At 36.9% G+C, this 16,576-nt stretch overlaps 1 protein-coding gene across 1 annotated transcript in view; it reads left to right on the top strand.

Moving 5' to 3' along the window:
- Positions 1 to 10,754, top strand: part of dctd (dCMP deaminase) — a 30,913-nt gene extending 20,159 nt beyond the window's left edge. Inside the window, exon 6 of the mRNA XM_022665865.2 lies at positions 10,271 to 10,754. Within this exon, the coding sequence (XP_022521586.1) occupies positions 10,271 to 10,373 (103 nt within the window). The 3' untranslated portion in view covers positions 10,374 to 10,754. The remainder of the gene's footprint in view (positions 1 to 10,270) is intronic.
- The last annotated feature ends 5,822 nt before the right edge of the window (positions 10,755 to 16,576 follow it).

Below are 16,576 nucleotides of genomic sequence, written 5' to 3'. Positions count from 1 at the left end.
ATGGATCGAACTTAAAGGAGCTGAATGCTGCATACGTGGGGTGACATAGAATAGGTCAGGCCTGTCACTAAATGTTTTTGTTTTGACTACTGCAAATATTTTTCAATAAATAATTGCAATATAAAATAATGTAGTTTATATTAAAAGCATTAAATGCCACAGGTTATAAAAATAGCAATGCATTTCCACTCTATTAAAAAGCAATACTACTTTCACACATAAATATAAATACAAAAATATTTAAATACTGTTAATAATAAAACATTAATTAAACATAAATAAAGGTGAAAGGGCTCTTCTTGCTAAGGAAAACCGAATGGGCAATATTTACCTAGTTAAATATAATTAACAAGTATATATTTCTTGTTAGATCTATTTGCAGTGTTTTTTTTACGCTTTAAACTTTTTTCAGGGTTATGAAATATTATGGTGTATATTATGGCATAAAGGCTGTCAGAATGCTGCAACGTGTGGCAAGTTATTATTATTCTGTATAGTTGTTCTATAAAAATCTGTCTGCAAATTTTGTGTGATTATTTATATTTTGGCCTGTCATATGATGCTACTTAATTGGTATAAGTACGCCATGTGGTCCGCAGTGTGTGTGCCATCAGTATGCCATCAGATTGATTCTGAAGCTGTTATTTTAAGGTACAATAAAGCATAAATTCTGCATAATGTTGCCTGTAATGGCTGTTATTTTGTTTTAGCTCTGCGGTTTAGAGGCTGTCTGGCAGTCTGACAGAGCTCAGCGCTCAGTGTTTTATCCCTGTGGGAAATGTAGTGTCCAAATCTGCTGATGTTCTGGCAGAACACTGTCCCTCCGTTCTGCTGTTCTATATTTTTCCTCTCTCTCTGTATTTCTGAGGCAGCGCTGTCTGGGTGAAGGCGGAGGGTCTTTAAGCAGTCTGTTGTATCTGTTGTTCAGTCAGGTTCGCTCGGGCTGCAGCGTCGGCTGACAAATTAAAGCAGGGAAATCCAGACAGGAGGTTCTGATGGACGCTGGGAGTCTTTTAGACCCAGAAACTCAAACTTTACTGCAGCACTGAGCTCCAGTTCAGACTGCAGGGTTTTTTTTTTTATTGGGGTTGGTGGTGGTTAGCTGTGGAAGTGCAGGATAAAGGATGATGTACACTGAATTATCTGCCCACAATCTAAATATACAGACACAATTTCACTATAAAACTATATGAACCTATATAAAACGTTTTGGTAAAATGTCCTTAGAATTTAGTACTGGGATTCCTGAAGAGAGCTGTAATACGCTTTGTTGATGAGCTTGTTGATCTCACACAGTTTTTAAACTAAATGTGCATCTTGACATTTTGGGAAACGCTAAGTAAACTCTAAGGTTATATTGACTCAGCTAACATTTCTATCCTAGTCCTTTACATATCTGTCAGCTGGAGACCAGGTGACCCTGTTAAAAATGAATACTGCCAACAATAATTTTAAAAGACATTGGTGTCTTTCATATATTTCTTTGCTGTAATAAATAATTGTCATAAAGAAAGGAGAAATGCTGGAAATAAACAGCATCCCAAGCTGCTCTAAACGTACTAGACTCCATGGGGTAAAAAAAAAAAAAGCAACAGTGCTGGTAGGTTGGTTGCAGGGTGTATTAGTTTGTGTCTTGGTTGCTTCTATTGGTTGCTTCAATTGTTTGGTTGCATGGCTGTGCTGGTTGAATCAATTGGATGATTGCATGCCTGCATCAGTTCTTTAGATGGTTATATGATTAGTTGGTTGCAATGGTTGGTTGGTAGTGTTTGTTGCATGCTTGCTTCAGTTGATTGGTTGTGTTGATTGGTTCCGTGGCTGTGTTGGATGGTTACATTGTTAGATTGGCTGATTGTTTGCATATTTGGTTGGTTGCATGGTTGCTTTCATTGGTTGCGTCAGTTAGTTGGTTATGTTGGTTGAATCTGTTGGTTTGGTTGCATAAATTGGTTGGTTGCATGGTTCCATGGCTGTGTTGGTTCAATCAACTGGTTAATTGCATGGTTGTAATTGGTTGGTGGAACAGTTGGTTGGTTGCATTAATTGGATTGTTGCATGTTGGTTGCACTGATTTGGTTGGTTGCCTAGTTAATTCCATGGTTAGAATTAGACATTAGTAATACCAAGGCCTAAATTAAAAGAATTAAAAAGCAGTTTACACTCACTGGAAGGCACACATGAACAGAAGTGTCACATTATTGGTGCTGCTGTCTTTCAGTTCAGTGAGAAAATTAATGAAGCTTAGTGAAGGTCTGAGAACTGGCCTTGGACCATTTTGAAAAGCTTTTATTTTAGTAGTTGATCATCTAATATCCTCCATCTAATCCAAGCTTTTCTGTACTGAACCCGGTACAGTGTTTATTACACACAGAAAAGCTGGCCTCAGGCTTTACTGTAGCGCTAACAGCAGTGAGTTGGCTTTAAATATGCAGCTCGTCTGGAGTTTTGTCAGAGTGTTTATGTAAAGTTTGAGAGTTTAAAAGTTTAATGAATTAAAAACGCGTTCTGAATAAATGCTGGATTTATTCTTCTGCATTTGTGCGTCCTCATTTAATCAAATCAAATCAAATTTATTTGTATAGCGCTTTTTACAACTGGTGTTGGCACAAAGCAGCTTTACAGAAACATGATTACAGGACAAAGAATCAGGCAAAACATTACACATAGAAAATACAGAATACAGAACCCCCAGTGAGCGCGGAGGCAAGGAAAAACTCCCTCAGAGCTGCAGGAGGAGGAAGAAACCTTGGGAGGACCAAGACTCACATTAAAGGGGGGACCATCCTACCACTGGTCAAACGGCTTTTAAATAAAAATTTAAAAAGTCTTTTATACATCCATATAGGTTTTATGTACTCAGGAGTGTAATAGCGCCACTAATGGCTTGGATGTAATCTGTAGTGGAGAGTAAGATGGTCGATGAGCAGCTGATCTGTGGTGGTGGTGGAGAAGAGCTGACTTCAGAAACTTCCATCAGTCTGGCCGGACAGGAGACGCGAGAGCCTGAGGGTCCAACATCGGTATCGGGTCAGACAGGTGGGCAGTCAGTAACTCGGAGGAAAGCAGAGAGATGGAATTAGTTTTTACTGGATTTATGTAAAACAGAGAATATAAAACATTATCAGAGTGTGGCAAATGACTCCGGCAGAACTGAATAAAACAGCCTAACTAAAGGCAGAGAGCCAGAAGGTAACATAGACATGGAGGCACCCTGAAACACTGGCATCCACCCACTCCACCGTCCACAACCTGAGTGACCGTGTGCAGTGGGAGAACAGCAGCACCAGCATCTCAGTTTACCACAATTTCCTCTGTCCATGAACCCCTGGATCTGCAGCCTTATCTAAAGGGAAAAACATTAATTACCAAAAGCTAAACTAAACAAGTAAGTTTTCAGTCTAGACTTAAAGATTGAGACTGTGTCTGAGTCCCGAACATATTCGGGGAGATTATTCCAGAGTTGAGGCGCTTTATAAGAGAAAGCTCTTCCTCCTGCAGAGCTCCTCTGAATTTTAGGAACTACTAATAAACCAGCACCCTGAGATCTGAGTAATCGCGGTGGTTCATAACAGGAGATGAGGTCTTGTAAATACTCAGGAGCGAGTCCGTGTAGGGCTTTATACGTTAACAGGAGAATTTTATAGTCTATGCGGAATTTGACTGGAAGCCAGTGCAGTGCTGATAGTACTGGACTAATATGGTCAAATTTTCTTTAATTTAAGACCAGCATGTATCTATTTTAATCACAGCCTTGTATGTATTCACTTATCAAGCATAACAATATGACCACCTCCCTATGAGACAGCAGTGCTGCTTGAGTTTTTAAACACTGTGTCCAATCACTGTCCGCTCTTAGACACTCTTACCTAGCTGCTGCACCTTGTAGATAAAGTAAAGACTGACAAAGTGTCTGAAGTGTGCTCCTATTAGAGCTTATTTGAGCTTAGATCGGGCCAGAATCAGAATGATGTAAATAACATTGCAACACTGAAGAAGCATAGACCTATTATTTAAGAAAAATGCTTATGAAGAACTGATCTCCCCGTCAACTCTAATATAATTAACAATGTTTAAGAATGTAAAACGCTTTCTAAACAAACTGTTTTTATTTTAAACATATAACTTTAGTGCAAAACACACAAAACAACAATAAGGGTAGGCACTTCACACTCATTGAACCGAAATAGACCAAGAAAAATAACATAATATACAATGAATCTCGTCTACTCTAATATAATTAACGATGTTTAGGAATATAAAACACTTTCTGAACAAATATATATATATTTTTTGTTTAAGCATATAGCCTATAACAATATAACATATAACATATAACAATAAGGCTATATGCGGACAAGCGGGGGGGTCGGACCTTGAATCAAGTCTGGTTCGGGCAGAGAATCTAAGCTCGAGCTCCTACATGGAAAAAAAAAAAAGGAAAATGGGTCTAGAAACAATAAATTTAAATTTAATAATTGAAATTTTTGTTAAGTGTTTAATACTGTTTTATTGCTGTATATTGTCTTGCTTACTGTATCAGAATTGCATTTTGATGCCCAACGTATCGCCAGGTTCTTAGCAATATATCTGGTTAATCTGTGTTAATTGAATTATTGTATTTTCTGCTGCCTTTAAACACAGCTCCTTCAGTGAGCAACATTAGCCATGTAGCTCCAGCGCTCTGCTAAACTAAAGCAACCGTTTTCAGTCCCCTGGTGTGTCTCAGCTAATCAACAGTGTTTGCAGTAAAGGAGGAATTTAATATATTTTTAGCTGAATATTCATTTTAATTTCGGCTGACCTGGTTTCATTTTCCTGCTGTATGAAATTGAAACTTAACTTCCCCTGTTATTTGTAGCGTTTAGCTCCGAATTTCAATCAACAGCGAGCGGCTCCAGCTCCAGCCGGAGTGAAGTTTGGTCCATTAGTCTGAAGTGGAGCTGTCTGCCCACCAGGCCTTGGGGTTTAATTTGTGTGTTGGGGTAATTCGGCTGTTCAGGTAATTCGTCTGTCACTCATACGTGATGAAACGCGTCACCGATGCTAATCTAATTTAGATGTCATTGTGTCGGCTTAACAACCCATGGGACTAAAACCTATCAATGTTTCAGCAGCCCCCTCCCCCCCAAACCTTTTCTTTAATTACTTCTGTTTTAATATTTAATATTTTAATGATGCACATTTTAATATATATCCACAGGCTGGCACATGCTTTCATTTTCCTCTCGTATACGTCCTTCACTCTTCTCCAGCCTGTTCCAGTAATGAGATTCAGGAGGAAGTGGCTGTCTGTCCGATTGCTGTTCAACGTGTTTGAGTAAAGCTGTCAGAGCTGCAGTGTGAGGAACTAGGTCACTTTATGATCACCTCCTTAAACCCATACAATATTTGAACTCAAATGATTTAAGTCCGTTTTTAAAATTTCTAAACAATACTCAACTATTTTGAGTTAGTTGAACTGAATTTGTGAGCACACATAATGTACTATACAAACTGAGATCTTAGAGTTGAACCAACTTATAATAACTGAGTTTAGTCTGTTTTGCCATTAACAGCTTCTTTTTCATTGGCTTCTGTCACAACCTTTTTGCATACTGTCCAACAGTTTCTGCCTAACACTCACCATCAGTGTGTAGTGATTCCCCCTGGGCTACCTTACAAATAAATCAACTTCCCCTTTTAGTTGAAATAACTTGACGTTTTAATTTATGCTAACTCAAGTTTTCATTCTCCATTACTTAAAAACATTACTGAAAAATCATTGTTTTAAGCATCATTTTAAAGGTATTTTGCGGTCAAGGCTGTTCTGCAGTCACCCATATTTTCGCATTGTTCGCATTCCTTTATAATTGTGTTTTGCTGGTTAGTCCAGCAGACTAATGCGCTGCCACTATGACTGTGAAATCGCTGGTTCGAATCCCAGTCATGTAGCTTGCCATCAGCTGCCGGAGCCCTGAGAGAGCACAATTGGCCTTGCTCTCTCTGGGTGGGTAGATAGCAACCTTCCCCCTCGTCACTTGTAGGGTGATGTCGATCTGCACAAGCCACCTGTGAGCTGATGTATCGGAGTCTAATTATTAAACTATAATTTTTGCACTATAAGGCGCACTATCAAAGAACGTCTATTTTCTAGTCCTCATACATAAGGTGCACTGGATTATAAGGCTCATTTTAAGCGACACTAGTAAGGATGCCTACATCAAGGTGAATCTTGTTTCCCTTTTAATGGGGAAGGTGGAGGAAGCATCTAAATAAACAAAACTGTAATTCTAAAAAATATATTTTTAACTCAAAAGAGTGCTGGATCTTAATCTACACAGATTTCTCTCCTGAAAAATGTTTATTTGCAATTCATCAGAGTAGTATTACTGCTCCTTACAAACTGACCGGTAGAATTAATACATAAGGAGCACCGGATTATGAGGTGCACTGACAATTTTTGAGAGAATTAAAAGAGTTTGGGTGCACCTTATAGTCTGAAAAATACAGTACAAAATATCCTCTATGACCAATAGAGCTGTATATCAGTGTATATCATACTTAAACACTGGATCTCCTAGGAGAAACCGTAGTTCTGGACAGTAATGCATGTGTGCCGTATAGATTCCCACTGTAAATACAGCACTAAGACTTTCATCAGAGGCGGATCAGACGCCAGCGTGGGCTGACGAGCCTGAGGAGACAAAAGGAACGACTCTGTTGGGATGAAAATGGGGAAAATCCTCGAGGACGCGTTCCTGCCGGCTGGCTGGCTGCGGGAGCAGAGGTTAATTCCCTCGCCGCTTCTCTCTGTGGCTCGTCCTCTACCTGTGAAAACGTTTCCTGAAAGACGGCAATTATTACCATCTTCTGTCTCTCTGGCTCGCCTCACTCCGCCGCCCCGGCTCCCCGGCTCTAATTCACATGCTGAATGGATCCGGCGTCTGAAATAACTGGGGGGCAAAGGCCAGAGATGCCTACCTCCTTCAATAGTTTTGCCTTTTGAAGTGAGACTCTGCATCCCGAACCCGTCATTGTGTTCTGATAGATGGGTCTGTTCGATCCATTCACCCGGCTGGCCTTCAGCCCGGTCGCCACAGTCTCAATGAAATTCCGTATATCTGTTTATATCCTTCTTTAGGTTGAGAAATTGAGATAAAACTGTGTTCTGTTTCTCAGACAGAGACTAAGCCTAGTCATAGAATACGCTAGTGCATCTAAACAAATTAGATTATGAATGATTAGTTACTTTATTTCAGTAATTCAGTTCAAAATGTGTATGAGAAAATTTGAATATTATATAAGACCAATTGGTACTTTTGGCAGTGTGGGCAGTGTGCCAAGTCCTGCTGAAAAATGAATTCCACATCTCCATAAAAGTAGATAAAAGCAGAGGGAAGCTGTAAGATATGAAGTGCTGTAAGATTTTGTGGAAAAACAAAACTGCACTGACTTTAGACTTGATAATAAAACACAGTGGATCAACACCAGCAGATGTTGCACATGTCTCTCCAAACCATCACTGATCATCAGTAAATTTTACATTTCATTTAAAGTAAATCAAGGGATCAGAGTCTGGAGGAAGAGTGGAGAGACACACAGTCCAAACTGCTCGAGGTCTAGTGTGAAGTTTCCACCAATCAGTGATGGTTTGGAGAGTTCAGCTGCATTCATTAGATATTTAGTTTAATGTTAGTTGAACTTAAGGTGAGCATCTATGAGGCATCGATAATAAAAATCCAAATGAAGTGAGACTGTATTATTCTAAATAAAATGACTTGTTAAGAAAATATAGAAATATTTCCTTCTTGGTTTAATACGATAAAAAATAACTTTTGCAGTAGTATTCTTAAAATTATTAAGAATATAATTAGTGTCAGAAGACCCTGAAATATTGTGATATTTTATGGCCATGTTGCCCATCCCTAGTTTATCCTATTTTTTTTGTTTTTTTTGTATGTTTGTTTTTAAATGCTTCAAAGTTGCCTCTGTCCCAACTGTTTTCTGTAAACATACTTTATTTTTATTGGCTAGAAATTAGCAAAATAGCACCTCGCTTTACAGGGTTTAAAGCCTCTGCATACTTTCAGCAAAACGAAATTCGAATTTGTTGCACAAAGCTAAACCAGCCTTTGTAAATTTATAAGCTGGCATACTTTTAATTGTAGTTTGCTTGCTGCTTATGCTCTCAACCAATTACAGTCATTGCTGTGTAATTTCTTTAGCTGAATGTATTGTAACACTGTAAGCTTTTTTTTTTTTTTTTGGCTAAAATTTATTTTCCCCAAAGTACAAAAACACACTGTCATATATATATATATATATATATATATATATATATATATATATATATATATATATATATATATATATATATATATATATATATATATATATTTATATTTATATTTAATCTGAGTATAAAAAAATAACTTTGCCCTCAGACCCCACTGTTGTAATTAGATACAAAGGGTACAAAACTGCTTTCTAGCAGCTGGGGTTTAAATAACACTAAATAAACCACTTCTGACACCAATCTTTACATGTAATTTACATGTAATTTCCTCACATCTTTTATTTCTATTCTCATTCTGTCTCATTCTGCATATGTAAAATATGCAGTTTCCATGAATGTAAATGATGAGAATGTTAGCATGTTTTGAATAATTCTAAGTGAGTAATAACTGAGTGAGTGAGAAGTGGGTATAAGGGTTGGATGGGTGGACGGCGTGGAGCTGCTGGGTGGTATAATGGGCGAGGGGGAGCTGTGGCTGAGAGGAGAGCTGATGATGAAGTCAGGAGCTGGATAAATAGGCTGGTTTGAGGTGTGAGAAATGTTTGACCCCCTGCTGTTTTGGCGGGTGGTCTGGTACACGAGCAGCACCCGCGGTTAGAACCAGTACCCTTACGCTCCCCAGAGGAGGATTCTGGGTAATTGGCTTCTTCAAAGCTCCTGCATGCTGGAGTGGATTGAGGTGATAGGGTGTGAACGTGCAAGCTAGCTTTAGCACCCCCCAAAACCCCCCCACTCTGCACACCCCCAAACTCACTCACACTCACTCATTTTTCTTTTTTTTTTTTTTTTTTTTTTTTTGTGGATCTTTTTCTTTCCCTCAGCTGGATGTGTTGTACTTACATTGGCCATTTTATCAGAAACACCTGCATTGGCGTGTGCTAGGCTTCACCATCCTGGGGTTGGAGCATCACTAGTGATGGAGGGAGTCCTAATGAGTATGTTTGGTTATAGGCCCTGTAAATTGGGGATAAAATTGTATAAAAATTAGTTTTGAATAAGAAAAAAAACTTACTTAACAATTTGTGAACTATTTATCTATCTATTTATTTTGTATTATTTATTTATATATTTATTTATTTTTTATCTTGTATTATTATTGTTAATATTCTTTAATGTATGTTATTGGACAATTTACTTAAGTTAATGTATTCATATTTATTATTTAGCTATTTAGCTGTTGCCTGATTAGAAACATTGCAATAAAGATACTTTTACAAAAATAAAAAGAAACACCTGTATTTTCTATTCATTTCTGGTCAGTTTCTGACTATAAATGGACCAAAGTGTACATTGTGTTTCCACTCTCTGGCCCCTATACCTATACACCTTCTAATGGCTTTTTTCCCACTAGCACTTTTTGGTTTGGTTGCAACGGACTTTGATTAATTTGTGCTTTTGGTTTGGTTCATTTTAAGCTGCAGCTTGAATTTGATTTGAGTCGATCTTGCTCTGGTTCTAATCCATCTCCAGTGTAGCTAGTTTGTGGTGAGGACATGATCCGGTCTCGATCTGACCCAACTATCAAATAAGCCCTCATTTATTTGACCTTAATGGCTGTTCAGGTGCAGTTTAACTTGATTTATTAGCCACATAATTACTACAGCTATGAGCAAATACTGTCTCTGCTGCTGCTGCACCATTCTAAGCTTTTGTGCATTGTTTGTTGCTCATAGCTGTGCAAATCTGTTTACTTCATAATTTAATTCTGTGATACTCCTCAAACTAATCAACATATCTTAGTATACTACCCTGCACTTTTAACCACCATAAATAATTTTTATAGGGTTACAGATATGAAAGAACTGTTTGAAAAGATTCCACCAGCTAAAGTACTTAATTTTCTGGAAGTCCTTCATATGAAGACACTGATTTAAGTCCGTGATGCTCAAGTCATAAACATTGTCGATGCCATAAAATAGCCAACATGTTGCTGATATGGCACAAAACACAAAAAACAAACTTCATAATTTATTTCTTCTGTTTTGTGTTTTTCAGGCAGTTCAAGCCCAAACGGAGCCGGATTGTTCTGGACTTTAGCGCTATAGATCCCTCTGCAATGAACGGCGTGAGCGTGTCCGAGGAGGTGCACTCATCTTAAAGGCAAAAATCCACTAAAAATGACCTGCTGAACTTTAGAGAGATATACAGTACTTCTATAAAAAGATGAAACAAAGAAATGCCAGATAACCATTTTCTCAAACAGTCAGATTTTCACAAATATTTCTTCCTTTAATCACCTGTAATCCACCTCATCCTATCAGCACCTGTAGAACTTGTGCTGTCTCTTCTGTTTTATCTGAATTTTTATTTGGATTTTCTGCACCTTTATGAACTTTTAAAGTTTGAGATACTGGTCAGGTTTTGTTTGATGTGAGTGTTGGTACTTTTTATTTTTTATTATTTTCTTTTTTTTACTGTTCAACTGTACTTTTTAAGAAACATTGCATAAAATATATTAAGTAAATTTCTCTTAATTCTAGTCTGATTTTCTCTTTTCTTACACTTTTTTATGAATATATGATTATTTAACTTATTATGGACCTATTCTTATTTGTTTTAAGGACTTTTATCTAATGAGCATTTTGTTTTACTGGCAGATAATTTAGCTTTTGTCAAAAAAAACATACAGCTTAAACAAGCAAACATTTACTGTTATTTCTTCTATTAAAGGAGAAATCTGGTGTGAAATGGACTTGGGTTGTAGTGGAACATGATAAATAACAACTAATGTCAAATAGCCCACCTTCTTTTTCCCCCTGCAATTGGAAATACAGAGCTTTTAGCCGATGCTCCCCAAAAAAAGAGGGGAAAAAAGTATTGCCTTGAAATTTGATTATTTTAGTTGCTAATATATAATTTATTATTATTATTTGCAGAAAATTAGAAGTGAATGATATAACAAAAAAGATGCAGAGCTCTCAGTTTTACTTTTATACTTTAAGTAGTTTTGAAATCAATACTTTTATGCTTTTACTTAAAAAAGCATTGAGTAAAAAGCTTGAGTTGATACTTAAACTCCTACAGAATTATTTTAAACTCTAGTATATTTACTTCTTCCTACAGAGTTATGGGTGTCTGAATGTTTAGTTTGGTTTGGTGGGCGTGTGTGTGTGTAGGTGTGTGTGTAGGTGTGTGCCAGGTGAGACTGTGCTACCTAGGTGAAGGTAGGTGTGTGTAGGTGTGTGTAGGTGTGTGTGCGTGTGCCAGGTGAGACTGTTTTACCTGTGTGTAGGTGTGTGTAGGTGTGTGTAGGTGTGTGTAGGGGTGAAGGTGTGTGTGTGTAGGGGTGAAGGTGTGTGTGTGTAGGGGTGAAGGTGTGTGTGTGCCAGGTGAGACTGTTCTACCTGGGTGAAGGTGTGTGTGTGTAGGGGTGAAGGTGTGTGTGTGTAGGGGTGAAGGTGTGTGTGTGTAGGTGTGTGTGTGCCAGGTGAGACTGTTACCTGGGTGAAGGTGTGTGTCTGGTATGACCTTGGTTATAAATCCAGCTGGCAGCAGATTGTAATCCTGGCTCAGTCTGGCAGGGATTCTGTACAGCGGCGCTGCTGCCTCACCTGTCAGGACAAAATGAGTCTGGTAATGAATAACTCACTTTCTGCCAGATCATTTTCCTGCAGCTCTGGAGCTCCGGCTGCTCCGGCTCTGCTGAGGAGCTGTTCAGGTTAAAGGACCTGTTCAGTGAAGAATCTAATCTACAGGACTCTCCTCTGCGCTCTGGAACTGGATTATTGTAGGGTTTTATAGATAACAGCCCCTTGTAAAGACAGCAGTTCCTGATGGTGGCTCACAGTTATGAAATTCATATTATATAGATGTATTAAAGACAGTGATCTATTTTAAACCCTTTTCTTTTATTGTTGATTATGGCTTACAGCCAATGAAAAGCCAAAAATCAGTGTCTCAGAAAATTTGAATATTTATAAATCCAATTGTTACTTTTGGCTGTGTGCCAAGTCCTGCTGGAAAATAAAATCTCTATAAACTCCATAAAAGTTGTCAGTAGCAGAGGGAAGCATGAAGTGCTGTAATATTTTGTGGGAAAACAAAACTGCACTGACTTTGGACTTGGTAATAAAACACAGTGGATCAACACCAGCAGATGACATGACTCTCCAAACCATCACTGATTGGTGGAAACTTCACACTAGACCTCAAGCAGTTTGGACTGTGTGTCTCTCCACTCTTCCTCCAGACTCTGCTCCCTTGATTTACTTTAAATGAAATGTAAAATTTACTGATGATCAGTGATGGTTTGGAGAGACATGTCATCTGCTGGTGTTGATCCACTGTGTTTTATTATCAAGTCTAAAGTCAGTGCAGTTTTGTTTTCCCTCAAAACCTTACAGCACTTCATGCTTCTTCCCACTGCTACTGACAACTTTTATTGGAGATGTGGATTTCATTTTCCAGCAGGACTTGGCACACTGCCCACACTGCCAAAACTACCAAAAAGACTTATATAGTATTCACATTTTTTGAGAGAAACTGATTTTTGGGTTTTCATTGGCTGTAAGCCATAATCATCAACAATAAAAGAAATAAACACTTAAATAGATCACAATGTGTTTAATACATATATATTATGACTTTCACATTTTGAACTGGATTACTGAAATAAAGTAACTTTTCAATGATATTCTGATTTTTTGAGATGCACTAGTGTGTGTGTATATATGTGTATGTGTGTATATATATATATATATGTGTATGTGTATATATATGTGTATGTATATATATATGTATATATATGTATGTGTATATATGTGTATATATGTATATATATATATGTATATGTGTATATATGTGTATGTATATATGTATGTATGTATGTATGTATATATATGTGTGTGTGTGTATATATATATGTATATGTATGTGTGTGTATGTATATATATGTATGTGTGTGTATGTATATATATGTATGTATATATATGTATGTATATATGTATGTATGTATATATGTGTGTGTGCGTGTGTGCGTGTGTGCGTGCGTGCGTGTGCGTGCGTGCGTGTGCGTGCGCGTGTGTGCGCGTGCGCGCGTGTGTGTATATATATATGTATATGTATGTATATATATGTATACGTGTGTGTGTGTGTGTGTTGAGAAAATGTCTTTAAATATTGTAATATTTAAGCCCCATCATCCCAATCTCAGTAAGACTGATACAGTACAGCAGAAATGGCTTAACCTGCTCTGGCTCTGTTGCTGTTCTGGTAAAAGTCCAGGAGGTGGCAGCTTTACTCTTAAAGAAGCTCATTACCCCTTTTGTTTAGGATAGAGACTGATTACTGACCCCGTCCCAATCCATAACACCGGCCCTGTCCCAAACTGCAGCATTAACCCTGTAGTGCTCCTATAAAGCATAAATAGTGGCTCCCTCTACACATGTCCAAAAGTATATAGCTAATTAGCTAATTAAGCTGCACCCACTTACCATACTTTGCATAATGTTAAAATGCAATATTTAGAAGCATTTATCTTTACAAATAATATAAAGTCACTTATCTGTATTCAAGGTTAGTCGTTTTCTTCTAATCACTGTCCATGTCCTGCTATATTCACGTTTTTAATTTTGAGCTGAGCTCTAGTTCCAATTTTAGTGTAGACATAGTTCACTTATATTATTAGTATGTTAATATTATCACTTAACATTAACACTTATATTAATATTAATATTTATTTATTTATCTATTTATTTATTTATTTATTTATGGATTACACTAATTTTAGTGTGATTGTTTTTGTGTGTTTTTTTGTTAGATTCAAACACTCCTTTTATCTTTGACTTTATCTTAAATTAATTAAGTTTTTAGTTTTAAATAGTTTTATCATTTATCATTTATCATTTATCATTATTATTATTATTATTATTATTATTATTATTATGTTACTAGTTGAGTTTATATATACAAACACAGTACCAGTCAAAAGATGTGAGCTAGTTTTAACATAATGAAAAAACACTGAATTTTCTGTTTTAATACGTTTGCGTGGTTTATAACTCTATATTTTAATTTCAGTCTTGTTTTGAAGTTTTGTTGATCAGCTACACTTTAAATGAGCCTCTCTCTAAAGATACTACCATATTTAACTCTAGAGTTTGATTAATTGATGAATCTGTCTGGGTTTATCTTTTAAGAAATTAGGCAATTGGACTTGAGTGGGACTGAATTGATCTCTGACTTTTTCCTCATTACTTAGACTTAAGTATTTGGTCTTACACACTTTTCTTTTACTCACTTTTTTATCCAATCTATTTAAATAAATGTCTTATGAATAAACCCTCAGCTCTAACCTGGTCTTGAACACTATAACAGGAGATAAGTGTCCTGCGGAATTTCCGAGATGGACATTTGAATGGAGAAATTAGCCTGTAAGGACGTTTAGTTTAGTCAGAAATGATTATATATCACTGTTCAGATTGGACGACACAAACCTTTAACCTCCAGTAATAGATGCCATTATCAGAGCATGCATATTCATGTATGCAAAGCATATGCCAATGCAATTATTGAGTGGTGCTGTAGATCAGGCGTGCGCTGTGGCCTAATTGGCGTCTTTACGCGGTATTATCTCTCGCAGGACGAGCCGCGGAGTGGCACTTTGTTTTGAAGATGATGTCAGGAGTCTTAGCGAACGCCCTCCTCAATCGATGGCGAATCGCCGGTGGTCCTTGTTGACGCGAGCGCAATCGACTTCGGCGCGCCTCGGCCTTAAGACAACATTTTAATCTTTGGTGTCAGAAATGAAGGGTCTCGTAGCCGCGGGACATTGACTTTGGCTTCGTTCCAACCCTCGGGAGATACACGCCGCAAAGTCAACACGCTTTAAATGAGTAATGATTATGTCCAGCCTGTGACAGCCTCATTTATAGACGCTCAACTGGGCAGTGGCCAAAATAACTAAGGCCATTTCCAAGCATGACTCTACTTAGTGATAAGGCAAGAAGACGACAGCTCTGGGCTACGGCCAACGTAATTAGCCTGGGTATCACGGGACGGAGCGGGGGAGACGTCTGATGGGGAAGATATATAGACGCTAAATGCAGAGCTACAAAGGAAATCGCTGGGATTTAGGGCAAAACTTAATACATCCATTGGCCACTTTATCAGAAACCCCTCCCTTGTTGTTGGCGGCGTATGATTGGATAGAGAATGTAGAAGCAGTAGGTCTGTTGGAGCGTAGTCAGTATGTTAGTCATCCTCTAGACCTGCACTAGGGGTCACTTCTTACCACAAAGCTGCTCTTTACTGTGAAAAATTCAACACTACATCGCAAAACATTTGATTGCAAAAACTAAACATAGGTAAATTTGGATGTATGCTTATAATAAGCAAAAAAAAAAATCTGTTTTCTTAAGCAATCACAGACTCAAAAAAGTGATTTTGTGGCATAAATTTGGACACAAGAAGCAGTAAGGCTGATTAAGATCTTTATTCTTAAAAAGACAAAACAGATCAAATAATCTTACACATGCTTAGTAAGACAAAATAAAACTTATCAGAGGAAAAAATAAGATTTGTTCCCTTAAAATCTAAATTTAGTTTTTTTTTGCAGTGTATAAGGACACAATTATTGGGATTCCTGCTCATTCACTGTTTCTCAGATTTTTTTTGAATAAGCAATCACAAACTATCAAAATGAGTGAAGTTTGACTTAAATCAAGTAAAAATCCCAGGTTTTTGATGTAAATTTGGACACAAGAATCAGAAAGACTGATTAAGGTCATATTCCTAAATAGGTAAAATAATCTTACACACACACACAATGCGTAATAGTAAGACAAAAAAAAACCTTATCAGAGGAAAAAATAAGATTTGTTGCCTTAAAATCAGTTAATTTCACTTGCTAAGTTTTTTTTTTTTTTTTTTTGCAGTGTATAAGGACAAAAGTATTGGGACACCTACTCATTCTTTGTCATTATCAAATCATTATGAAATTAAAGAATCAATATGTATATAAATGTTTTCTGTGCTAATGTATGATAAGATATTGTAGAAACATGCATATACAATGCATATATTGGTTAAAAACTAGACAATATAAATATGTATGTATGTATGTATATATATATATATATATATATATATATATATATATATATATATATATATATATATATATATATATATAAATAAATTGAGATTCAGAAAATTCAAAATTCACATTTTTTTTGGTGTAAATTTGGACACACAAATCAGGAAGACTGATTAAAATCATTATTCCTAAATAGGCAAAACAATCGTATGCACACATTGCGTAATAGTAAGACAAAAAACTTTATTAAGGAAAAAATAAGATTT

Source organism: Astyanax mexicanus, chromosome 7, assembly GCF_023375975.1.
Source record: "Astyanax mexicanus isolate ESR-SI-001 chromosome 7, AstMex3_surface, whole genome shotgun sequence".
Lineage (NCBI taxonomy): Eukaryota > Metazoa > Chordata > Actinopteri > Characiformes > Acestrorhamphidae > Astyanax > Astyanax mexicanus.
Note: the sequence above shows the minus strand (reverse complement) of the source record. Positions and strands in the feature narration are given on the sequence as shown.